This window comes from Anoplopoma fimbria, chromosome 13 (genome assembly GCF_027596085.1).
Source record: "Anoplopoma fimbria isolate UVic2021 breed Golden Eagle Sablefish chromosome 13, Afim_UVic_2022, whole genome shotgun sequence".
Taxonomy (NCBI): Eukaryota; Metazoa; Chordata; class Actinopteri; order Perciformes; family Anoplopomatidae; genus Anoplopoma; species Anoplopoma fimbria.
The window spans coordinates 13,524,333-13,551,067 of NC_072461.1; the positions used below are offsets into that span (position 1 = coordinate 13,524,333).

The 26,735-nt window shown below is 41.2% G+C and overlaps 1 protein-coding gene across 2 annotated transcripts; it reads right to left on the reverse strand.

Moving 5' to 3' along the window:
- Positions 1–1,403: 1,403 nt before the first annotated feature.
- ehmt1a (euchromatic histone-lysine N-methyltransferase 1a) lies at positions 1,404–25,428 on the reverse strand. Of its 2 annotated transcripts, XM_054610619.1 has the most exons (23): positions 25,075–25,428; positions 24,306–24,723; positions 21,232–21,331; positions 19,989–20,065; positions 18,686–18,905; positions 18,377–18,522; positions 17,732–17,875; positions 14,075–14,382; positions 13,911–13,985; positions 13,732–13,820; positions 13,515–13,621; positions 12,563–12,685; positions 11,265–11,366; positions 11,043–11,147; positions 8,792–8,946; positions 7,651–7,818; positions 6,794–6,938; positions 6,191–6,268; positions 5,362–5,477; positions 3,899–3,985; positions 3,713–3,791; positions 2,052–2,227; positions 1,404–1,975 (listed from the first exon to the last, which is right to left on the reverse strand). In XM_054610619.1, the coding sequence occupies exons 2-23, from the start codon at positions 24,675–24,677 to the stop codon at positions 1,879–1,881; spliced, it is 3,069 nt and encodes a 1,022-aa protein (XP_054466594.1). In that variant the 5' UTR covers positions 24,678–24,723; positions 25,075–25,428; the 3' UTR covers positions 1,404–1,878. The 2 variants fall into 2 exon arrangements, with proteins under 2 accessions (XP_054466594.1, XP_054466596.1); XM_054610621.1 differs by lacking the exon at positions 25,075–25,428 and having other exon boundaries at positions 24,306–25,025.
- Positions 25,429–26,735: the final 1,307 nt, after the last annotated feature.

Below are 26,735 nucleotides of genomic sequence, written 5' to 3' on the forward strand. Positions count from 1 at the left end.
AAGTTACACGGAACAAAGAGGACTTCCGTGATGACGTTCAAAATAAGAGCATGCCGAACGGAGCGGAAACCAATCGATTTTTCTTTTTGTGTTTACTAATACATCATGTCAAATATCTGCCTCGTGTAAAACTAGTGTATATCAACAATTTTCAAAGTAAAACTATTTTTGGTGGAAAATGTTAGCCCCATACCACAAAAATAAAAAATAAAGCTTTATTAATGAAAAAAAGCCAATTTATTCCATCAAGCAAATGGCATGTAGCTAAATAGCAATGGAAATAATTTGAAACTAACAGACTACATATCCTATGTTAAAACATAAAAAATAAACAATTATTAAACAGGAATGAAAGTACTTTAATAAAAAATGCTGTAAGACTCAAAGCAAAATGTAATTGAACTATAAGATAAACTGTTTAAAATTACATGTCCATTAGTTAGGAGCTTTGTATTGTTGGTGATGATGATGATGATGATGATGATGATGATGATGATGATTAGACCAGCGTATGGTGAATTAACTTGACATGAAAAGATCCTGAAGGTTTCGCCTGAGTAACCATGTCAAAAAGGAGCAACGTAAAAAAGGACCTGCATTTGGATTTGCCAACCTAACAATTTGGCAGAAATCTTGACCAGTAATCTGCGGTTTTCACACTGAGGTCCAGGCAGAGTTTCGGAACCTTCAGGGGATTCCAGCAGTTGTCATTAAAATGAGGAATAATTGATTAGTAATTAGTTTCACCAGAAATATAGTAAAGGTGGAAAACCTAGAAGAGTGACTAATTTCACACAGTGTAGACGGTCTGTTGTTCGGATATCTTCACTTAAATGTGCAGACTACACGATACAGCCAAATGTAAGTAAACGCTGAATGTCCACATAGTTTTATGTACGTTTGGTCGGGGGAGTTCTTCCTGGTTTGGACTAGAGTTATATAGTCACATGTGTTTCTACTATATGGCTAAATGTATGTGGACATACAGTATACTGTGTGTACTTACGGTCTAGGTCAGTTTTTCCTGGTTTGGGTCCATTAGTTCCAATAAAAAGAAATGTTAATGCTCCAGCATACAACAATATTTGGGACAATAGAGACTTTGTGTCAACAGTGTGTTTGTCCCCTTCCTGTTTCAACATGAAAATGTCCCTTAACTCAGCGTCAGCTCCATACAGAAATCATTTCCCAGCCCGGTGTTGAAGGACTGACCTCAACCCCATCCAAGACCTTTGGGCTAAACGGTAACTCCGGCTGTGAGCCAGACCTGATCACCCAGCATCGGTGTTGGACCTCACCGACAATCCTGAAGCTGTGTCTCTACTGTCTCTTGACAACTAAAGTTCATTAATAAAATATAAAAAATAAAAAAAAAAGAGAGAAAAGCTTTAAAATGTGTTTAATTGGTAATTAAACATTTAGTAAAAAGCACGTTCATAGAAGAGATCAGACTACCAAAACATTATTTCACTTCATCAATCCACAAATATTACAAATTGCAGTATTAAAGGAACAGTCCATGAACGTAGAAGAGATTTTACCTGATTGTTGGCTAAATATTCTCTGACATACAGTAATTCTGGCTGGTGGAGAGCTATAGGGTCCTTCAAACGAAAAAGGGACCTCATTAGGTGAGGGTCACCTAACCCTAAGTGCATAAATAAATTAGATCCTGTTCTTAAATTCCCAGTTTTAAAGCAACGTTCACCATGTTTGGGAAAGTTTCTTTAAAACTGTGAATTCAAGAAAATCCCATAGGTGTTCACATGCTTAAAGCATCACTGTTACGTGTCATGTGGTTCAGAAGACAGTGTTTCTGACATCGAGGGGCTCAAAGCCACAGAATATGTCCAGGCAGCGAGAGGGATCAGTGGGTGTCTATCTGCCACCGGCTGATTGGCGACACTTCAGAGACCCACACTGGCAGCTGAAGTACTTGCTCTTCACCCTCCAGTAGTGATCGCCGTAGTCAAACCTGGTGAGGAAGAGGCACCAGTCAACATATTATCTTTTGTCGAACGATTCAAGTGGGTCCTTTCTCCAGCACTCACCCTATCTGGTCTCCATCTTTGATGGGCCTGCTGGAGAAGAAGGCGATCCTGGGGAAGCGTAGGTCCTGGTGCATGGTGAACACCTTCACCGCCAGCAGGTTGGGCTCACACAGGTGGTTGATGAAGCGGCCGATGTTGCCAAATAGTCTTGCATCGATGCAATGCACGTCTCCCACCTGCACGAGATGATTTAACAAAAAGAGTCACAGTCACACGTTCTTTATCTGGAGGTCAAACAGAGAGTGAGAGCACCAGAAAGGTCATTAATAATCCATCCAAAAAAGACAAAGCAACCCAATTCACAATAAGCCTCATCTATAAATCCTGAGAGGGAACCATTTTTACTGCCATTTCCTCATCCCATTATTTTATCCTGAATAGGTAACGCAGCCATTTAGAAAATATATATGTTTGATAAATCACAATAAGTTGTGTGCGTGTGATATTGGAAACACATGTTATGTACTATATAAATGAGCCCAAATACATTTGAGTCTTAGAAGCTGTCTCACTATTTCATTTCCTCTCCCAAACAGAGTGTACGCTGGCCTTTCATATCACATTCAATGTTAGGAGGCTAGTGTTATCAGAACAATATGAAAATTCAGGCTCCACCATGTGGCTCAAAGATGTACTGCAGATTGAAATGTAAAACGAAAGACTTTGAATCATTCAGCTAATTTATTTATTGACTTTGATAATCATCATCTGTGGGATCCGACCCAGTCTTTGAGAATGATTGTGCTAACTAATGCATGCAGCCTCACACCTCCCTGAATGAGGATAAGGAGGCAACATTAATAAATGAAACAGGTCGGGTTTGAACATCTTTCTTTAAGATATTTTTAAAGAACACAGAGACGAGTCCACCCTGCTCGTATCAACTAGCTGTCACCAGCAGACCAACCTCACTCTGTACACCCATGAGGAGTGCTGCTGGCTGAGGACAGACTGAGCAGAGTATGGATGAGGAGCTCTGCAGTGCCCCCTACTGACTGAACATATGAGCACATGCAGCGTGTCCGTCTGATAGGACAGTAGAATGGAGATTGTAGTGCATGTTTGCACACAAGGCGTTTGACGTAGCTCAGGTTGTGTCAACATATGAGAGTGTTGTATTTTGTGTGATTTGATATGATGTCGTTGACATGGATACAGAACCATGGAGCTGCTTGTGTCTTCTCTTGTCTCTGAAGGTGAGGTGAGACCATGAGGGCTGGACACCTTTAGGTGTGAGACACTTGAATAAAAGAACATACATACATTTCTGCTATCTTACTGGCCTAAAGTACTAACATTACACCATCATTTGATTTGGCTGGCTACTGAGTGAGATTTAAACCCACAACAGGCTAAACTTGACTGAATCTCGACTAAATCCTAACCCACACATTAAACGTTACTATTTTCTGAACTTCCATTTTAACTCGTCCTTTAGTAGTTTTTAGTCTACTAGTTGTAGGAGTCGTCATGGCTGAAAATCAGAGTACTCACTGAGCATCCAACCAGCAGCCAGCTGGTCTCTAACATCCCGTCATTTTCTGCTCTCACCTCACACAACAGCCATGTTTGACAACACTTTTTGTTCTATTATGTCTCAGAACCAACACGCACATTCTACTAGCACACCGTTCCAAATTCATGTAAACCAATTCAATCACCTTATTGTCGAGGGTGAAGAGGAAAGAGTCATTCTCCCTTTTATCTGCCTCTGCATCAGTAATGATCTCCCCGACGTACCTGTGGAAGCATTAGAGGGTGAGGAGCTCAGAGTGCAGCTTCTGATCAATATTTCATGCTGTAAAACACTGAATTCAGTCATTTCTCTGATGAGAGTCCTTCCTCACTCGCAAATGAATGTTCCCTGAGGGATATCCTGCATGGCCCTCACTCCCCAGCCCATCTTCTGTGTCCTGAAGAGCTGCAGCCGGGCTCTGAAACAAACAACAACCACAACAAGGCAATTATCTCGACCAGCAGCAGCAGCAAAGGGAACATTAAGACAAAGAAATTACATTGATTTGATTCAAGAAAACACAGTTTCAGGAGAGAAAAACAACTTAGAGAGCTGGTCCTTTACTGGAAGAGGAGGTTGAGTCATGTTTCCTCTGGCCTGGTATGAAGGTGTGCCAGCCCTGTCGTCTGTATGCACACTGTCACCTCTGCACACAGTGACGAGAACCCAACCACTGCTCCTGAGCCCAGCATTAGTGTTACTGTGTGTGGGGATGGGTGTCGTCACCATTCTATCAGTACTACTGCTAGCATCTGTGCTCCTTAACTGTTCGGGTCTTTATCAATATCTTTAATCGTTCCTTTTTCCGTCTAAATTATGGCCTTTTAATATATATATATTTTTTTAGAACAAGAATAAATAAACTAAATATTGTCTCTAGAGCAGCAGGAGTGATGTTTAAAAAAAAAAAAAAAAAAAAAAAGTGTCTATATAGTCATTAATATCTCACTGGTAACAAATCTAAACTGTCAATAAAATAAATAATATTCCTCACAGAGAGCAGAGGAGACGCTGCAGCCTCATGACAAAGTACAACAAAACATTATAAAGTACTGATAAAAAACAAGAGTAATGTTTGAGCTCATCAATACTCCGGTCTTCTGTCATTTAGAACCAGGGCTGGTTTAATACAGGATTGTGTGATTAGTGAATGCGAACAAACCATTTGAAACACATTAACCCAAACAAACTAACCCATTGTAAAATGAAGTGGAGTTTTCAACAAGGCTAATCACACTATCGGTGAGCTACCGCTACAAACACCATGTTACGGTCCATTTTATGAATGCAGCAAAGGAAAAGGTACCGTTAGCCAGTATTTAGCTGCTGTTTTGGGCTCCCATTCATTGTGTTGATCGGTCTATAACCACAAACGTTAAACTTAGCCCAAACAAGCTAGCATGTCAACGTTAGCAACTGAACCAAAACATGCTCTGACAGTTAGCCCGTAGTTCATTCTCAGCTAAAGGAAAATAGGAGAATGTTGATTCCTTTTCCAGGACAACACAAGGTTTCCCTGGATATCGCACTTTGTCTCTCATTTTCCATGACTGGAGGAAACCCTGCTGACTATATTCTGATCTACTGCCCAGCAGCCACATTGGAGTTACATTTGCTAGTTCAAACTGTGCACTGCTGCTGATATTCCATATAAAACCTTTCCCCCAGGAAACCAGAGGGCTTTGTTTTCTCTGGGCTTTGACTGTAGGAAGGAAAGGTAGAATAAGAAACAACCACAGGGAGCTGTTGGATGGAGAGCTGCAGGAGAAATCTCCCGAGAGTGGAATAGGTCACCTCAGTCCGTTCTGGACCACTCGGTTCTTGCAGGTCCTCCAACAGGAGCAGGCGTGGTTGCACTCAAACAGCACAGGGGGCTCCCTCTGACAGAAGTCCAGTGGTAGTCGACCCTCCTGCATACACACCAAGGGACAAGTTACAAACTGCTAGAAGGGATAGAAACACAGATTTACAGGGGAGACAAGTTATCTGTGCTTTCACAGAACCACATGATGGATTTTGTATTCCTAGCTAGAAACATATTTGTAAAAAACTAAAATAACTGCCAACCAGCCAAGTTGCAGTTCACATCCATGTCCAGAATGTTTTCACTTCAGAATTTAAAAATATTATGACATTTGTGTAAAATTCTCAGAATAAGCATTTGAATTATAGATTTATGGACACAAGCCTGTCTGTGAGGTCACAGTGACCCTGACCTTTGACCAACAGAATCTAAGTTTATTTGAGTCCAATTGGACATTTGTGCCTAACTTGAAGAAATTTGCTCAAGGCCTTGGTGAGATATCACATTCAGGAGAATGGGACAGACGGATGGATGGATGGATGGATGGACGGACAAGCTGAAACCTAATCACCTCCACCCAGGGCTGTGGGCGGCACGGAGGCACAAACAGACATGTGACAACGTGGAAGTGAGAGTAAAAAAAAAAACCTATGATAAAATGGACACTGAACAAGCTACTGTAATATGGTTAAAAGTAATGGACATTGAAATAACGCCACAGAAATCTAGCTGAATCTCTTAACCAGTGTGTGTGTGTGTGTGTGTGTGTGTGTGTGTGTGTGTGTGTGTGTGTGTGTGTGTGTGTGTGTGTGTACTTACACTGTCATACCAACATTGCAGGCTGAGCTGACCACACATACAAGTACTAGATGAGCAGTCTTCTGTACAGCTGCAGTGCTGAATGACACAATGAGGGGGATATTAATAAGTATAAGGATTATGACATCTTGCAGCTTACATTGCTGTATTGTTTTTGGTGTAATTTAATGTTCAAAATATATATGAAAAAACAGAAACAGAGTCTACTTTGAGCAGTTCACTCACACTATGGAGTGTTTTGCTCTTAATGTGGACAGGACAAAGAACAATTAGATATTGGATATTTGGTGAACAGCAGTTCCTTCTGATAAATGGAACCACAGCCTTGGCTCATCTCTCAATACTTTCTTGCCCTGTCACATTTTATTAAGTTCATTAGTTCAGTCATTTTCTTAAACAGCTGATCACTGTAGTTCTCATCATGTGTCACTCGAACAGGAGGAAAGAGTGCAATACGTGTTAGTAGATACATTCATTGTTGGTTTGTGATTTAATATAGAATATCACCAGACTTATTCTTAAAATACACAGAGATATGAAAAGGGCGTCTTGTTCTCCTCTCTCTGGAGCACCGTGACAGATGAAGAATGTAGAGAGGCTCACCTGTAAATGAGTGATGTCCCGGTCTATGTTCAGTGGGGAGGTGACACAGTTGTCAGGAATGTATTTAAAGTTGTCAGGGCTTGGCTCGCTGTCGACACCGTTAACACAGGTGATAGGAACGGCCTCGTACCCCCGAGAGATGTCCCTAGGAGAAGGAGAAAAGGTTTTTAGAATCGGATTCTAATATGCAGGGTAAAAAGAAAGAAAAAGCATATATCTGTGTCTGCATCAAGAGAATAGGACAATAAAGTAATGAAAACATGATAAGAAAACCGACAAGACTTTATTCATTAGAGTATCAAAAGCTTTACTGTAAGAAAAAAAAAAGTCTAGAAAAACAGAGATACACGTAGATATGGTGTTTACGGCTTTAGTCCTGACTTGTTTATCGCACAGCTTAAAAATCTGTGTTCACGTTCTCTAGCTCTCCTTTTGGTTTGGTTTAAAATCAAAAGTCACCAAAAAGGCTCATTAACATTCTTTTTGCTAACAAGAGCGGACATCTTTACTGCTAGAATTAGGGTTACACAGGCTATTACAAGGGCTGTAGCCAATAGTTTGAAGCTTCATTCATAGCGTTGTCATTCAAATTATTATAAGTAATAACTAACTGAAACATTTCATATAATAATCCACAGGCATACACCTCATATTCCATTTTTCATTTTGAAAGTGTGTTCTGAAAGTGTTTCATAAGCAAGACAGGAAGACATGTCTCAAGTCACAGAGGAACACCCAGACACAGACGAGAGCAGACAGCAGCAATATGGTTTAAGAAAAGAAACATTCACACTGTTATATAACCCAGCCCGCGATCGCCCACCCACCCACCCCCACACACAAGTAATGCTGTGTACCTGCTGAGCATTCTTTCTCCCTGACTGTCCCTGCCTCTCCTGGCATCAGTCAGCTTCTTGTTGGTGTTCAGGGCCGTCCACACCTTGGATCCGCAGACGCAGCAGTCCAGAGCCGTCTCTCCCTCCTTGTTCTTCTGAGTGACGTCAGCTCCACGAGACAGTAACAACCTGCGGACGGACGATGAGGAGGTAAGACGTCTGGTGACTCGGTTTACAAAAGGTTTCTGTGTTATGTGTGACTTAACAACAAAATAACAAGGTATGAAAACACAATAAACTGGTGTATCAAAGGATCCAATAATGGGGCCTTGAAGCTATACCAATATCACAGCACAGTAGTACTAGCCAGTACTAGGCTATCCCAGCACAGTAGTACTAGCCAGTACTAGGCTATCCCAGCACAGTAGTACTAGCCAGTACTAGGCTATCACAGCACAGTAATACTAGCCAGTACTAGGCTATCCCAGCACAGTAGTACTAGCCAGTACTAGGCTATCACAGCACAGTAGTACTAGCCAGTACTAGGCTATCACAGCACAGTAATACTAGCCAGTACTAGGCTATCACAGCACAGTAGTACTAGCCAGTACTAGGCTATCCCAGCAGTGTGGCAGGACTAGGTGGAACAAAAAGAAATGCCTTTAATGTGCATGCACACTCTGGGAGACGTGTCGGCCTCTGGATGCCTCTGAGCGGAATATCGCCCCCTTTTCTTTACGGCGCCCATGACAGTAAATCTAGACCCGGTTCTGTCCGGTCCACATCTGGTATGGGACGCCAGGAAAAACAAATATGATTACCTGAACCTTTTATTTCAAAGATCACGTGACTAATTGTGTTGACAGTCGGTGTGAAATCAGAGTATATTTGAATTAAAGCATATTCCTACACTTGAAAACATTCCTCATCAAATGAAGCATTTTCTAAACTTTCAGTACAGGAGAACGCAAACTCAACATGAAGCATGTTCACATGACCAGCAGCATGTAGATATGACTAACTGAATGTGATCCATCCAACAGAATGTTCTAGACCTGCCCCTGAATGTATAGTATTCATCTCTTATTAACAATGGACTGATCTGACTTAGACACAGGTCTGTGGAACCCAAATGAACCCTGTTCCCAGACTACACACTTACATCACACACTCCAGGTGGTTCTCTCTGGCAGCAACATGCAGCACTGAGTCACCGTGAACGTTGGCAGCGTTGAGGTCACATCGAGCCTCCAGCAGAGCCAGGGCCACGTTGTCACAGCCAGACAGGGCTGCCCAGTGCAGGCAGACATTCTCCTCCTGAACAAGGAGCAGATAAGGGGTCAGCACAGGGCTCCCTTCACTACAGCCCTTAGAAGGAATAGAACAGGCCAGGAGTCTCATTGATAAAGCATAGGATCCACACTAAATGTCTACATACGTTCAAAGCATCCAAAATGATTGAGACACCTGGATATCATTTTAAATAAAGGAAGTTTGACAGGGGAACAAAGCTTATTAATACATGAATGTTTTCTTATAGCATTAGGATTAGGACTGATAAGCAAGATATGCAGAGATCGAGGTCACTGGCTTTATTTCCACACTTTGCTAATTCACACAATCGTTATGTGCAGGTTGTGAAGATTTGCCATGTGAGGTGACTGGAGAAAGTGTGTTATGGTCACCATGGTAACTCCAGTGAGCTCTGATACATCATATAGCTGTTTTCAGTTTGTCTGTGTACAGTATACTGTATCCATCCCAATGGAATAAACCATAAAGGACTTGATAAGGTCATGTTCCACGCGGCTATGAATTCACAAAAACTATATGAGAACTATTATCGTACTTGGTGATTTATTCAACGTATTAGAAGATTATTAAAAACCACTGACACTCTGTTCTGCAGTCCTTTAATGATATTTGATGTTATCTTACAGATGATGATCGTTTTATCTGCTGCAGTGTTTTCAACAGCTGACCACCAGTGTTAGTAGTCCGGCCCTCTCCTCTGAGCTGAGGAGAGCAGACAGCGCTGATGTAATATTAAGTGAATTTGATTTGAGGTTTGAGTTGGTTTAAATCTTTTACAACTGAAATGTGCTATTAGTTATGGCTCCTAGTAATAACACTGCTGGTTCAGCGGTTTATGATAAAGAGAATGCATAAGTGCAAAGTAACGTGAGAGATGAAGTGAAATGAAATGTGAGAGGCATCATCATACCTGTGATGATGCCTCTCATATTTAATCTCTACAGTCTGGCTTCAGTTTAACACCTCACCATCTGTGTCTCCAAACTGTTGGTACGCGTGGGTCAGAGTTTCAGTACAGCTGATCACATTCTCCCTTCACATAAATACAAGAAAGTTGGTGAATGCCTCATATTCCACTTTCTCACTTGTACGTTCCACTTCATAAAGTATCTTTTTGTATCAGTGTTCCCTGGATGACACACAATCTTTTATTTGATCACTTAAAGTAGCATTTTATTTTTGGATTGTTTAATTTAAGTTAATAAACTTAATAATATGTTTTACTTAAAGTGGCCCTATTATCCTTTACAACTTTTTCCCTCTCCTTTAATGTGCTATATATATATTTTTGTACATGTAAAAGGTCCGTAGAGTGTAAAACCTGAAGTCCACGCCTAAAAGGAGTTACCCTCCCCCTCAGAAGCTCCTGAGCTGCCCAAAACGGCTCCATTGAATTCTCTCCTTCACTTCCGTAACTTTATGATGTGGTTACGTAAAACTCCTTCCGGCTAGTTGGGCCCGCCCTCAAACAACAAAAGAGAGAGACGGAGCTGGAGCTCTGGAGGAAGGAGTTTTTTTAAATGTGAAACGTTGACCAATCACAACAGAGCGGGCTAGCTGACCAATCAGAGCAGACTTTGCTTTCTGGAGGGAGGAGCAAGCGCTACAACGGAGCGTTTCAGAGAGAGGGTGGGAAGAGGTGCTGCAGGACAGCCAGGATGAGAAAAACAAGGCGGATTATGAGCATTATCGCATGTAAACATGTTGTAACTGTAACTTGAGATACAAATATGCACCCGGAAAATAGCATAATAGGGCCCGTTTAATTCAAACGTATTGTAATAATGCCAACTACATAGGTATACAGCACAATGTTAGGGATGTGAAGTCCCTTACATTGACATGTGGATTGAGGATCCGGGATCAAACTACAAATCTCCCGATACAGAGAACAACCCGCTCTACCTCTGAGCTACAGCCGCCAACAGGTAGGAAACACTATGCATCCATGAGATCACAGTTGTCAGACAGTTGACCTTGATGAGCTACAATGCTGTAGGAAAACAGTATTATGTTGTGTATGTGAGTGTGTGTGTGTGTGTGTGTGTGTGTGTGTGTGGTACATGTGTTACAGTGAACAGCGTACCGTGTGCACTGACCTTGTCTCTGATGTTGACGTCGGCCCCTCTGGACAGCAGCAGGTGGACCAGCTCCTTGTGCTTGTACTCAATGGCCCAGGTGATGGGAGTCCATCCCCCGTCATCCTGCATACAAACAGGCTGTAAATCCCATGCAAAGATGTATACTAACATATGAATATAATTACATAGCACAAAATTAGCTGTTAGCAGCAGTGAGTGGATGTGGCGGTGTGTGACTACCTGACAGTTGATGTATTTGGATGCTTTGGAGAGCAGATGATGGACAATATCATAATGTCCCAGTTTAGCTGCCAGATGCAGACAGGTGAAACCAATGATATCCTGGGATGGTGACATGATTCATTCCGTTAGTATAAAAAAAGATGATCTTAATCAGCCTCTACTAGAAGACACCATTCAGTTCAGTTACAGAATTTGACATAAGATTTAATTGAGGAAACCACCCAATTTTGGAAAAACTTCAAAATTTGAGATTAATCAATTAAGTCTCAGGGTTGCTATGGAATCCAAAAATTAATGATTAAACGATAAAAAAAAGAACAAATGAATGGTATTAATAAAGAATATGATAGAGTCCAATGAATAACGATGAGCCATATAAATGAAAAGGATTACATATGACCAGGTACATTCAGTGTCTAACATCATTTATTAATGTCTATCAATTCAATTTGCATTGAATCTGGTTCAAATCATTTATGCACCAATCAGCGGTTGAGGGTTTGAGAAGCACCAAGAAAGATTGTGAAGCAATTTCATACGAGTTCTAATTAAAGAACGATCCTACACTTTAGCTCTAAAGCTTACTGATCTGTCTATCACATCACTATCTGAGGTTATGTGTAGTGGTGGCTGTTCCTCTGTGGACATCTCTGCCTCTTGGATCTTGTTGGATGATGGTAGTTGGTTTGGATCCCATTCTTCCCTTTTCTCGCCTATGGGGCAGTTGGTTCAGCTTCCTCTGGTTTCTTTAGACCTGGTCTTCGTTTTTATCCAGAGCAGAAGAGCGGTCTTTCTTCTGACTTCTTCTTGCTTTCATCTTCTTGAGAAAGGTTTGCAGTGTTTTGTGCTAACAGCAAACCCCTCCCATCCTAACAGCTATCTTGATTCTCTCATTTAACCTTATTTTACAAATGAATACTAGTTAGCCCTCATAGTCTATTTAATTCTTATTTTCAGTTGATTTGTCTTCATTTATGGCCCTAAACTACCTACAAGCTTTAGATTGAAATGTTTTTGCTTTTCAATTTTCTTTTCCCTTTTTGAATTTCAGATATTAAAAGACAAGATGTTTGTCTTCTGATTAAAGGTGCCCATGTAAACTGCTAAACTTAGTATATGCTGCTACATCAGAGCAATCAACATGAGCAATGTGTTTTTCAGGAGGTAGTAATAACTATTATTACTATTAATGTTGAGTAGTACAGAAGGCCTGAGCGGTGGCAGCAGGTGATAGAATCAGACTGGACAGAATGAAGAGTGAAGACATAGGATTGGACTCCTGACCCCTGACCCACCTTGTGGCCGACAGCTGCTCCAGCTCTCAGCAGGTACTTCACCGTGTCCAAATGGTTGTTCTCACAGGCCGCCATCAGTGGTGTTCTCTGCTGCTCATCAAACATGTCCAGGTTGGCTCCAGCCTACAGTATGAACACACACAAACACACCATCCCAACAACCCCACTTAGAAAGACATCTCAATATCAATGACTGCACACACAAAGATTCACAACTGTATTTTGGGATTTATATATCAATGATTCTCTCCACAAAATATGTTTCAATGCACATAAAAATAGTGACCATTATATATGAATGTAAAGAAAATCCACTTATGAAAAAAGATTCACAAATACATTCCGATGCACACAAGAACATTTCTTGCTTGAAATAGAAATCCACAAATATATGTATTTAAAAGGATTTGAAATGTCCATCAAATACATATTTGTCATCCAGTACCTCAAAAAAATCAGCAGAAAGGAAAGTTCCTGGTAGTAATTTTAAAACGGGAAATATTTGTGAGTGCATCAGAAATATATTTGTGATCATCATCTTTTTAGGATTCTGTTTAAATGAATATCGTTGATAACAATCTTTGTGTTAATTGAAAATTGTGGATACATTACATTTTTACAAAAATGTGTTACTTACATAATATTGCATTTTATCTTCTGGGGTACTTTTCAAATAACTTAAAGGGGTCACAATTTCCAAATGTATACAGCATACATGTTCTGCACCCTTTTTATTAGCAAAGGAGAAATAATGATGATGCATTGTGGTTCCTGTTGGAGTACTACTCAGTGATACAAGTCTAAATGTGAAAAAGCTTTTATTTATTCCTAAACTCTATGTGTCTGGATAGACACAGATAAATACTGTATGTGTATAGGCAATAATTCTACTATGAGACGCTTGATAAACCAGGCCCTGAAGAGCAGCCTGTAGTGAAGTCAGTCTCCTCACCTGGACCAGCATGTGGCAGATCTCCTGGTGACCCTCAGCAGCGGCTGCATGAAGAGGGGTGCCTTTGTTTTGGCCCTCCATCAAAAAGTTGGGGTCCTTCCCATCAACTTCAATGTACAAAGGTTGGTCAGTCAGTGTGATGACAAAAATGCTAAAAAACATACTATGAGTGAGTGTAAGCGGAGCCGCTTTGTGTCCAGTAACATATTGGAGTTACCTAGGAGATGAACCACCTTCTGGAGCTCTCCTTCTTTTGCAGAGATGTACAGCTGGCGTGGAGGGTACTTCACTTTCTTTGGTTTCAAGCTAAAAAAAAAAGAATAAAAAGATGCAAACTATGTTCTTACACTGCACTTTTTAGCAAACTGAAGCCAAACATCCCATGGTTAACCTTACTTCTCATCATCCAGTGCCATCAGGATGCTCTCCAGTGACTCTTTAGGTTGTCTCTCCGCAGCACACACAGCCCCGCTATCAACAATGGAGAGAGATTTCCAACTTGGAATTAACCTTTTAATAGCCGTGATATTAGTGATGTTTTCTCTGTGAGAAGAGGTTACCTGCTCGGACTCTCGTCTCTGCTCCTCTGGGGCTCGCTGGTCTTCTTAGCTCTGAGTATCTTTGGAACTGCAGGCGTGGTTGGTACCGACGAAAGGGTGGCCACAGGGGCCGCAGCTGGGAGTGCCGGCCCATGGTTTGATCTGGGTACAGAGGGCGACGGGTCAGCCCTGGACACCGTGACCTCCTTCGCGCCGCTGGCATCCTCTCCGCAGTGAGGGCAAAACCTGAGATCCCTCAAGATGGAGGCACAGTCGCGGTGGAAGCGGTGAGAGATGCTGCCGTACGGCCTGCACTCCATGAAGGTGCCCTGTGGGACGCACCAGGAGAACACCGGATTAAGGTTTAGAAGTGCAGTATCTCATCTATTCTAATATATATCATATAATAAATATGGAGTTATCAAAAGTGACAACATCAGAGACATTTAGAACTGGGGTTCCCAACCGGTCTGAGTGCCCCTACACCACCTGTCAGGTTCCAGGTGGGTCCATTTGAATTGATGTCAGCCATGATCTCACATCCTCACATTTATTAATGCTCAGGTCAGGTTTGGTCTACCCAGAATTGGCACTACTACTAGCTTTGAGTGAAAGAAGTGTCAACCATTTGTAAACATTGTTTGTCTGTTTCACAATGCATCCATTGCTTTTAGCTATTCAGGGCTCCAACCAGTAACCGAGTGTGGGAGCTAAAGTTTCACCTGGTTGCATTCATGCGAGTGCATGATGATCATTTTCATTGGTGCCCGTGCAAAAGAGCAGACATCAGCCACTGTCTATTCCATCCCACCTCCAAAGTCAACTTGACAAGGGAGCGTTGAGCAGGTGTGAGCGCGTAGGGATGTGAAAGCATTCAGCACACCATCATAGGCGGGGGTGTAACGGTTGAAAATATTCACGGTTTTCAATACAGCAAAAAAGACACGCTACAGAAATTGCCTGGATTTTTAAAATATTTGTATTCATTAAAACTAGCATCATAAAGTATTGTCTTTGAACAATGAAGCTGCAACAACATGGCTTTTCATCTCCCATTCCTTGGTGAGGCCAGGTAGCTCTGTGTAGTCCTTGACGTCTAGCCGAAACAGCAGCCGAACCGAAAGCCTCGTACCGAACGGTTTAATACAAATACGTGTATAGTCACAGCCCTAACCTTACAGTTTGACTGATAACTAGGCGTGTGTGTAGGTAGGAGTGCTAAGTGCTGAACATGTTTTCATATGGTGGACTGCAGCAAACGCCTCCACGCCTAAACCAGAATTAAAAGAAAGCTCTGTTTTCACCACTATTACACCATGGGGTATGTGACTTTTTGGATGTATTTTGTCATTCTCTCAGATATTTCGGTTTACTTGTAAGATTAAATTGAAGTCCTCCTTCTGAACAAAGTAAACTAATAACAGTGTCGATAGTCGTTTTTTTATTCACTACGAGTCGGGGCCAAGCTGCCGTCGTATGTTTGTGTAGTAGTGGGCGTCGCTCTCCAAGGTGCTGATCCTGCTGCTCGGAGCAGCTACAGCTAGGGAGCTGTATACGGCCACATAATGATGTAAGAAACATGCACAATCAGCATATAATATTTATAGACAATAGATGGGTCTTTTCTCACACGTACTGCATCACCTAACATGTTGCCGTGCGGTCAGAGGTTTGTTGGAATCTCATACGATTTCAGTAGGCGCTAGCGAGGTGTCTGATGTTAGTGTGCTGCATGCTTTCACACCTCATCATTGAACACCATACAGGTAATCGTAGCGGTGCTCTGCGTGTGAACTGGAAAACGAAACGATCCCTTTAGCTGTTACTGTGCTATATATATATATATATATATTATATATATATATATATATATATATATATATATATATATATATATATATATATATATAGAGGTCTATCTGATTCTTTTAACAAGCAAAATGAGGAGAGAGGAGATTCTGACTCAGACATCACTGTTACCGTGATACAACTCAAGACAGTGACTAAGCCCGTGTCAAAGATGAATAGCAGTGGTGGATGAAATACTAAGATCTTTAACTTAAGTAAAAGTATTCATGGTACGATTTAAAAACGAACACTCAAGTAAAGCCCTGTGTTCAAAATGTGAATTTAGTAAAAGTATGTCACAGGGATGCATCGCTTGTGAAATTCTAGGTCGGTGTTAATACCAATGTTTAAAATAACAATTAGGCCAATAGTCAATGCCTGTGTTTGTGCTGCTATTTATTCCCCCTTGGTGTCAGGTACACAAAAACCTCTTCATATTAAAATAAATAACTGAGCTGTTTAAAAATTATTCAGCAATTCATTACACTGTCTTTTTATGGGCACAAATTCAAGATTACAAAGGAAGTCGAACACTTTGATATAACCACACACATGAATACGGTTCTTTTTTTATTTTATTTTTTAACGTTTCAAAGCCCTTTTAGCATCTCTACAACTACCTTCTCATGAGAAGCATGTTTCAGTACATAGGCCAACAAATTGTGACAAATTAAATGTAAGGTAAATGTGCAAGCATTTTGAAACATGAGTAGTATTTCCCCAAGTATAGACTGTACTTGGATGGGCCACCCAGGTCTGTGAACCCAAGAGTATTTGGCAACCCATTTTGTAATTAGTTTTTACATCCGGGATCAATTAACTAGTGGATTAGTAGAAGCATGAGCGGGGAGCGGATGGAGAGCTCCTCACTGCTTCAGCTGTCCGGGTGATGTTGGGCTGATAAATCGACGCATCCCCAGTAGGTTAGTATATAATCATTAAAATGCACTTTGAGTCACACACTCACTGTGCAGCCACATGGGCTCTTTAGTTAATACATTATTATAATTGATGCACTAAAACATAAGATGCAATTTGCATCTGCAATAGAGCAAATAATATTCATTCTTTAATACTTATGGCTGGCTCATTTACTGTAACACAATGCATTGTATTTCATTTCCTCATGAAGAAAAATAGTAGAGTAGAAAGTACTTTAGTACAGTACTTGAGTAAATGTACTTAGTTACTTTCCACCAATGATTACTACCATGCTAGTTACCTTTGAGCTCTGGCAAAGTCAACATTTTGTTCCAGATGAAACACTGTGTGATCGGTCCCTAATGACGTCCTCAGGAGGCTTTTACAGCCGCTCTATTTATTTGACTGAAACTCAGCCATGTCATGTGATATGCTACTTCAGTACACTGAACAAATACCACTGGGTCTAGGGGTGGAAGGTATAAAAAGGTACACCAATATGAATTTGCCCTTCATGAATTTGTACTTTATCCTACTGACCAGTAGAGCCTTGGCTGTTTCCTTTTTTTTGCCGGTCACATAAACACACACACGTGCCGTCCCATCATAGATTTATGTCGGCACACAGCGGCACAGACAGTTACGCCACAGCCACACACACCCACTACGTGTCGGTGAGTGAAGCAGACATGAGTGTTCAAAAGACCAACATATGTCGTGGAGGAACAAGCTTAAAGACATTTGAACTGGTGGATGATATTGAAACACACACACAGAAGTCAAATCTGAGTTCTACTTAAAATCCTTCCACAGATAACCAGTGTACTCCTGATTCCATTCTACTGTACATACATGACCACAAACACGTAAAGTATGGTTTACAGTGTCAGTGTGCTGTTTTCCACTCACCGCCCTGCAGAAGAGCCCACAGCCAGGGCAGCAGTGGTGCTTGACCATGCCGGCCCGGTGGTCCTCACACAGAACCAGCAGATGGACCGTGTTGGAGGGTCGCATCATTTCCTGCTTCATCACTCGCCTCTGGCAACGAATCAGCTGAGGAGAGAAGATAACAATAATCATACTGTACAACATTAAAACCAATGGGGTTCCAGTACTGTTGGTGTATTTGGATTCAGAATAATCTTACCCATCTTTTGTTGATATATTTTCCAGTTTGATAAAAATACCCTAAAGCTTTCAGTGTTTTCCTAACAAAGCTACTCCTGGCTTCCAGGATGAAAAGCAGATTTAGTTCATGGGACACTAAATGTGCTCCTTTGGAACGCATAGCAATGATTGTCTGTCTGGAGGAGTACCCCATAAAAACTGCTTTAAAGAGCAATTCAACTCTTGCCTGTCCTGCTCCATGGATGCGTCTATTTCTGATGAAAGCGCACAAAGTATTCTATTTGTGGAAACTGCAGTAAAATCAGTTGAACATTTCTCTGATAACTGGATGAGATATGTACCTGATATTGCAAATCTGATTTCTAACAAGTGGCCAATATATCAGTTGTATATATATATATCATTGTTACTTCAGCTGATGGTTACCATTCCATCCATGCTCTCCATGGCCATGCAGCTCTGATCCAGAGCGGACATGTTGCCTCCGCTGTGAGGCGTCTCCATACGACAGCAGCACAGCGGTAACTCCTCAGCCAGGTCTGTTTCTGTCACTTCAGAGTCAGCTGCTAATCCTGCACACACACATCCCATTATTTCACCCAAAATCACAGCAGGAAATTGACCTATGTGACCTATAAAAGGTATTGTGTAGAAGAAAAGGGGGGACATGATGGATTTAAGGGAACTTGGATAAATCTTGTAAAGACAAATCAGTCAGTGAGATGCTGCTGTCACCTGACGAGGGAGGCGAGAGCAGCTCTTCCTGAGCTTTCAGATCCAGGCAGTCCAAGGCCAGCTCTGTGTATTCAACATGGTAGCTCTCTCCACATTCCATCTCCATCAGCGGTTCACTCTTGATGGCTGTCTGTTCTCTGGCCTTCTGAGTCTCTGGTAGAATCCCTGGTTTCTCATCTGGTGCCGCACTGTTCTTCACACTGGGTCCTGGTTCCTCTTTCTGATAAAAAAAAAAAAGGAACGACATTTGTATCAGTGGTGGCTGGTGACTTATAAAAATGGTGAGGGCAGGAGGAAAGCAACCTACTGAGTAAAGTTATCATATTTAGATATTTGTCTTTATTTTAAAAGAGGTGCTACTTCATATATGCACTCTCATGTTCCACAAAAATGAAGCAGTAAAACAGTGACTCACAAGATTTCTGAACACAATCCCTACACTCTCTGTCTGTGACTGAACCTTGTGTCAGTGTAATGTGTCACCAGTTCACCGTCGGTACGTTGCCCATACTGATCTCCAGTTCTGGGTGAATGGTCGGGCAGACTTCTGATCATTTTTTTAGGGGAAATTCCAACTGTGTAGATTTTGAATATTGCCAGTTTTTACAAATATGAAAGCACCCGCAAAAGTAATTTGCGTACGCGGCTGTTTGAGTTACACGCGTGTAGATCTCATTTGTGCTCGCAGATATTGACAGTGATATGACTCCATGTATTAGCATCTGTGCTGGCTCCATGTACAATTCAGCATAGAAGCATAGTTTTACTACAGTCTCTATAGAATTTAAAAAACGTTTTCCCTCATCTACAAAGCCCTAAATGGCCAGGCACCATCATATCTCATAGTACCTTGTTACCCTGCTAGAACACTATACTCCAAGAATGCAGGCTACCTTGTGGTTCCTAAAGTCTCTGAAAGTAGAACTGGACCCGGAGCCTTCAGCTACCAAGTTCCTCTGCCATGGAACTAATTAAACACATTAAAGAGTAAGCTAAAGACTTTCCACTTTGATAGCTCCTATATTTAGGGTTGGCTTGGGTTCATAGTTAGGGCTATAAGTCCAGACTCCTGGGGGACTTCCTCTGATACACTGAGATCCTCTCTCTCCATTACCTCTCTATACGTTTCCTGTGTGCTTGTTCATGAGGGAATGTCCAGTCTCTGTATGGTGTAGTCCTGCTCAATATGAAGAGTGTCAAAATAATATGATGTGATGCTACATGAATACATTTCAATATTGGGTTACTGATAGTGGGCTTGTCAGAAGTCTGATAAAAAGGAACAAATAAATAAATAATGGACCTGCAGCTTCAGGGCCCTGGCCTTCTTCTTGGGGACCAGGTTGTACATTCCCATCTTCCTCTTCCTTCTCTTCACAGCTAGGGAAATAATAATAATAATAATACATTTTATTTATTTAGAGAGCGCTTTTCAAAGTTCTCAAAGACGCTTAAAAGCACACAGACTGAGTTTAGGTGGTGACAACCTAAAAGGAAAATAAATCTTGTCCCCTGTATTATTATTATTAAAACAACAGACGTTTAATAAAGAGCACTCGTCTCTCCTTACATTATCAAATGGGAAGATGATGCATTAAAACATTCAGAATTATTGATCCTACTGAGAAATTTTGACAACTGCAGCTTCAAAAATCAAGGAGATTCCCCAACTAACAAACATTAGTAGAGATGCCCCTATACAACTTTTTTCCTGGGCTTTGGGTATCGGCCGACCCAATAAATATTTTGTGTAAGGCAACATCAGGCTTGACTTAAACATCACTACTAACTTTGAAAACATTTTTTTAACACAATGCAAATAAATACATAGATACAAATGTTTCAAATTGTTATTTAATTTTAAAAGTGGTATCAGATACATGACTGGCCCATCGTCACAAATACCTGATCCAGCTATTTGAATCAGTATCGGACCGATATCAGTATCGGTGCATCCTTATCCATTAGTTGGGTCTACGTTATAATGCATGACGAACACTGTTGCAATGTCTCCGTGGGACCAGTAAGCTAGCAAATGTTTTTCAGCTCATGTGATGAATAATAAATAAATAATGCCGTCTCTGGAGTATGCATTTGAAAAGTGTAGGAGACTAATGAGCACAAATCTGCCGCAGAGGGAAGACTTAGCTAACGCTGAGCAGAAACGAGGTCGGAGAGACACTGGAGTAGAATACAACTCCACAGCTGTAAACGGGAACGTTCAAAATGTGTCCCAGTTGCAGTTTATTTGAATGATGTCAGCTGACAGGAAATAAACATGGTCCCTAGCTGTTGCCTAGCAAGGCAATTCGGTTGAAACCATGAATAACGTTATTTATGGAGTTGTTGGAATATTTCACCAGTTGGAGACAGTCTAAAGTGGATCCTTTAGATCACCACAACTGAGAATGATCTGTTCAAATTGAATATTAATAATAATGATTCAATTTTTTGATAGAGCACTTTTCAAAGCTCAAAAGTAGTCAAAATGCAACACCTTTAGTTAGACTCAAATCAATAAAGTTTGCAAAAAGAAAGTAACTAACCAGACTGAGGCTTGATGGAGGTGGAGACGGCTCTGCTCTCTTTGCCTACGCGGCTCAGGCGAAGCTCAGTACTTAACTTCGGTGCCTTCATGGCAGGAAGCTTTAGAGGAAAAATGAAGACAACATACTTACTTATCTACCCTTTCTAGGGGATAGCTACATGTTTCCTAACAGAGGTATAAAACTGTAAAATGGCCTCTTATTCCAGCTGTTCTACTCCCTGACAAAGACTTGATACTGGAACGTGTCAGAGTTTGGTTTTAGGTCTAACATGAGCATGCCATGACAATAAAGACATGTGTATTGCTTAAAATTGTGTTTTTTGTGTATACTTATTTATGTATTGAACAGATGAGAAAACAGAAGGCAAGCCTAAAGCAGTCATTACATTTAAAGTTATTTAAAACTATATCCATATCAATATGAAGGGAAAACTATTATTTGCATCCAAAATTGACTATGGTAATATATAAGACTGTCCACAGTCTTCCAATAATTATTGCCTTGTGAATCAATGAAGAGAATTAGAGTTTTAGATTCACAGTATTTGACAGGCAAACAGCCAAGGATAATTCAATTCTGCATAAAATATATAATCTAATGATAATGAATGCAATACAATTACAACCCAAAACAAGTATACCTCTAGCGAGGAGTAGGAGTTCAAACTTATTCTGAAATTCAGAACTTTTGCAATCCATGCACATATTATTACACTGTTTGCATGGTTTAGGGGAACATCTTATGTTTGACTTCTGGAACATGATTCGTTCAGAATAGAGATTGTGAACAGTAGGTTGTGCTGTTATTAATTGACAAACAAGCTAAATGGAAGCACAGACTGGTGTCAGAACAAATATATAGACTATATATATATATACATATACAGTGGGTACGGAAAGTATTCAGACCCCTTTAAATTTTTCACCCTTTGTTTCATTGCAGCCATTTGCTAAAATCGAAAAAGTTCATTTTTTTCCCCATTAATGTACACTCAGCAACCCATCTTGACAGAAAAAAACAGAAATGTAGAAATTTTTGCAAATGTATTAAAAAAGAAAAACTGAAATATCACATGGTCATAAGTATTCAGACCCTTTGCTCAGTATTGAGTAGAAGCACCCTTTTGAGCTAGTACAGCCATGAGTCTTCTTGGGAATGATGCAACAAGTTTCTCACACCTGGATTTGGGGATCCTCTGCCATTCTTCCTTGCAGATCCTCTCCAGTTCTGTCAGGTTGGATGGTGAACGTTGGTGGACAGCCATTTTCAGGTCTCTCCAGAGATGCTCAATTGGGTTTAGGTCAGGGCTCTGGCTGGGCCAGTCAAGAATGGTCACAGACTTGTTCCGAAGCCACTCCTTTGTTATTTTAGCTGTGTGCTTCGGGTCATTGTCTTGTTGGAAGGTGAACCTTCGGCCCAGTCTGAGGTCCTGAGCACTCTGGAGGAGGTTTTCTTCCAGGATATCTCTGTACTTGGCCGCATTCATCTTTCCTTCAATTGCAACCAGTCGTCCTGTCCCTGCAGCTGAAAAACACCCCCATAGCATGATGCTGCCACCACCATGTTTCACTGTTGGGATTGTATTGGGCAGGTGATGAGCAGTGCCTGGTTTTCTCCACACATACCGCTTAGAATTAACGCCAAAAAGTTCAATCTTGGTCTCATCAGACCAGAGAATCTTATTTCTCATAGTTTGGGAGTCCTCCATGTGTTTTTTGGCAAACTCTATGCAGGCTTTCATATGTCTTGCACTGAGGAGAGGCTTCCGTCGGGCCACTCTGCCATAAAGCCCCGACTGGTGGAGGGCTGCAGTGATAGTTGACTTTGTGGAACTTTCTCCCATCTCCCTACTGCATCTCTGGAGCTCAGCCACAGTGATCTTTGGGTTCTTCTTTACCTCTCTCACCAAGGCTCTTCTCCCACGATTGCTCAGTTTGGCTGGACGGCCAGGTCTAGGAAGACTTCTGGTCATCCCATACTTCTTCCATTTAAGGATTATGGAGGCCACTGTGCTCTTAGGAACCTTGAGTGCTGCAGAAATTCTTTTGTAACCTTGGCCAGATCTGTGCCTTGCCACAATTCTGTCTCTGAGCTCCTTGGGCAGTTCCTTCGACCTCATGATTCTCATTTGTTCTGACATGCACTGTGAGCTGTAAGGTCTTATATAGACAGGTGTGTGCCTTTCCTAATCAAGTCCAATCAGTTTAATTAAACACAGCTGGACTCCAATGAAGGAGTAGAACCATCTCAAGGAGGATCAGAAGAAATGGACAGCATGTGAGTTAAATATGAGTGTCACAGGGTCTGAATACTTATGACCATGTGATATTTCAGTTTTTCTTTTTTAATAAATTTGCAAAAATTTCTACATTTCTGTTTTTTTCTGTCAAGATGGGTTGCTGAGTGTACATTAATGCGAAAAAAAATGAACTTTTTCGATTTTAGCAAATGGCTGCAATGAAACAAAGAGTGAAAAATTTAAAGGGGTCTGAATACTTTCCGTACCCACTGTATATATAGCTTTTTGTGTGAAAACAACTGAACAATTACAGTGTGGTAGCAATTCTACAATTTCTTTTTTGACTGCTAAAGCACAAACTGTATAGCAAAATGGATCCTCTTCTCTGCACTTCCTCAAAAATAATTTGCATTCGCATGAATAATGGGGTTCCGGGACAGAGGATGTCGCATGTGTACAGATTGTAAAGCCCTCTGAGGCAAATTTGTAATTTGTGATTCTGGGCTATACAAAATAAACTGAATTGAATTGAATTGAATAATCACATAGGACTGGCATTGTGTCGGATTCATCCACAGCTGTGGTTGGCTGAATATCTATTGTTTATCATGTCACAGTGTATGCACACACATTTGTTCTACCACATGATTCAGTCTGAACTTTCACTCTTATATCATCAGTGAGAATGTACTGGCCAACAGAAGAAGAAATACTACATGTGCTTGGAACTTTAACAGATTAGCCAGTCATTCTGGAAACACTTCCCCATTGCTTAACACTCATTCAAACTTTCCTCAGCATGTCCTTTTACCTTGACAACGACAGGACTTACTTGTGCTTTTTCTACTGTTGAAACCAGTACAGAGCCTGAACTGGGAGGTCGTTCCTCTGAGCTCCCAGCAGCAGACAGTCTCCCCCTGACATGTGGACCAGTCAGCCGTCCAAGTGTGCCAAGAAACCGGCTACCCGGAGTGGCCAGCGGTCTCCCAGAACCTGGTCCTGGTCGCTTGCTGCTGCTGCTGCTGCTGCTGCTGCTGAGAGCATCGTCACCGAGTATGGGTGAGCTGTGGAAGGGAGTTATCTTTACTCTGGGCCTCTGGCCGCTCTGTGCTGCCTGTCCCGCGGCAGCGACGGGTGTCCCAGAGGACTGACTGGAGGGTCTTCTGCCTCGACCCGGCAGCTCGCCGGCATCGCTGTAATCCATTTCGGTCCTGAGGGGTCAGACTGAGGAGGACTCAGCACGGCCGCACCTGAGAAGTTTGAACAAGTTTTACTACTTAAAAGTCAGAACACAACTGTGCGAGTTCAAACCACCGCGCCGAGCTCTGTCCTTATTTAACAGTGCACACAGTCTGTGTATCTATGCCACATTCTACATGCAACAGTGAAGAGTGCTCCAAAGTTATCACATCTCTTCACGGGCAGTGGCTTAAACATGGAAGACCGTCAGAGCTAAGCTGAGCCCGGTGCACCAGGAGAGGGGACTCATGTGAGCGCGAGCACAGCGAACAAACACCAGCGACACTTTGGACCAGGCCGCGGTGATTAAAAAAAAAAAAAAAAAAAAAAAAAAAAGTTAATGCAGCAGAGTTGCATCCTACCAGCTCCAGTCGGTGTAGCTATATCCGAGGGAAGGTGTGGAGCGAGGGGACGGGACAGGAAGACACGAGTTTTCACTTCCGCACCCACCCCCACCGACAAAACACGTGACGCGCACTGTGTGCTCCGCTTTCATGTCCTCGCTGATTCGGAAAAAACGTCAACAGAAAGTTAACTGCAGCAAAAGGCGTTGTCTATATAGCCAGTTCAGTTTTTAATATCAATCTGAGCCGCCAAGATATGTCAAACTTTAAAAGGACAAGACAGAAGTTTGTTTTTTAGCGGGTTAAAACAAATGGGATCAAAGCGAAAACGGAAGTAGGAAACAGGGAGTGCTCTAGCCGCCAGCTGATGATTCGGCACAACGGTTTTATTTACTGTCTTTGGTATTTATTCATTTATTTATTTATTTGATTAAAAGGGCTCAGAACAATAAAATACTAAATGAATCTTGAAAAGATATATGTTTGAGGTCTCAATGTTCCACTCTTTGCTAGCAGGTGATAATATACTGATATTTATACAATAATTGAAATCTAACACAAATGAAATAAATATATAGCTGTTAAAAAACGTTATCCTTTTAAACCTTAGTTTAAATAAAGCAATGGTGTGTGTATATATAAGCACAAAATATATTTTTGACAGTAATGGAGCCTTTTTTGATCTTTTGATGGACTTCATTTACTGTATACTAAAGTTGGAACAGGCATAAATTAAATCAAATAAAGGAAAAAATGGTCCTGTAAATTCAAAGAGGGGCTATACCAGAAGAACATATCTAAGGAAAAACATACTTTTAATAGATGTAGGGGATGTTGCAATTAGTCTCGAGTCATTTTTACCTGGGGTGAGTCTAGAGGCCGCTATGGATTTTAATGTTGTTTTTTTGCATTAATATTCTCCGAATAATTTTCTAAAACATATATTAGGATTCATGCATACACTTAACAGCAGATGGACTGTCTCTTTTTGCAGAACCTTAATAGTCAAGTAGGCTAACATTAACAATGACTAATAAATAAGATTTTTTTTCCCAGCACATTTACAAAAACTGAATTATGCAAACCCAGGGTTTAATCTTCCTCTAAATGAACTCAGAATAACTAATCTGAATTAAATCCAGTATAATGTACATCATGCTGATATATTGTAACAATGTTTTTGGACAGAGAATAAAGAACAGAGGGTGGCACATGGTGTTGCCTCAAAGCAATAAGGGTTTGAACCTGTTGGCTGGCCCCTATGAGTGGAATTTGCATGTTCTCAGCACAGGTTTTCCCCCACAGTCCCAAAAAAATTTCAATATGTGTGATAGATAGTCAGGGGGGATTGGCTCCAGCCCCCTAATAGGATGAGCTCTTACAGATAATCGATGGATGGATAAAGAACAGGATTTAAACATATTTAAGGGCGCTGTTAAAGTCATGGACTTTGATCTGTAGAGCAGATCCCCTGTCGTGGTACACCAACATAACACCTATTTATAGGCTTGTTTTAATCTGAGGAGACTAGCATGAAGTGACTGGATAAATTACTTTGATCATTCTAGAGTTTGATATATGGGTCGAGGGCCCGGACTACACGTTGGTAGTTGACAACCTGCATGTTAAATGCACAGTACTTGTATAGTGCCTTTCTAGTCTTCAGACCCCTCAGAGCT

Bases quoted from the DNA above. Each gene is read 5' to 3' on its own strand.
- ehmt1a (XM_054610619.1), bottom strand. From the start codon at position 24,677: ATGGATTACAGCGATGCCGGCGAGCTGCCGGGTCGAGGCAGAAGACCC. The intron at 14,383-17,731 runs GTGAGTGGAAAA...TGCGTCCCACAG, and splicing joins GTGGGCTCTTCTGCAGGGCG to GGCACCTTCATGGAGTGCAG. The intron at 3,986-5,361 runs GTGACCTATTCC...TGTTTGTTTCAG, and splicing joins GTGGTCCAGAACGGACTGAG to AGCCCGGCTGCAGCTCTTCA.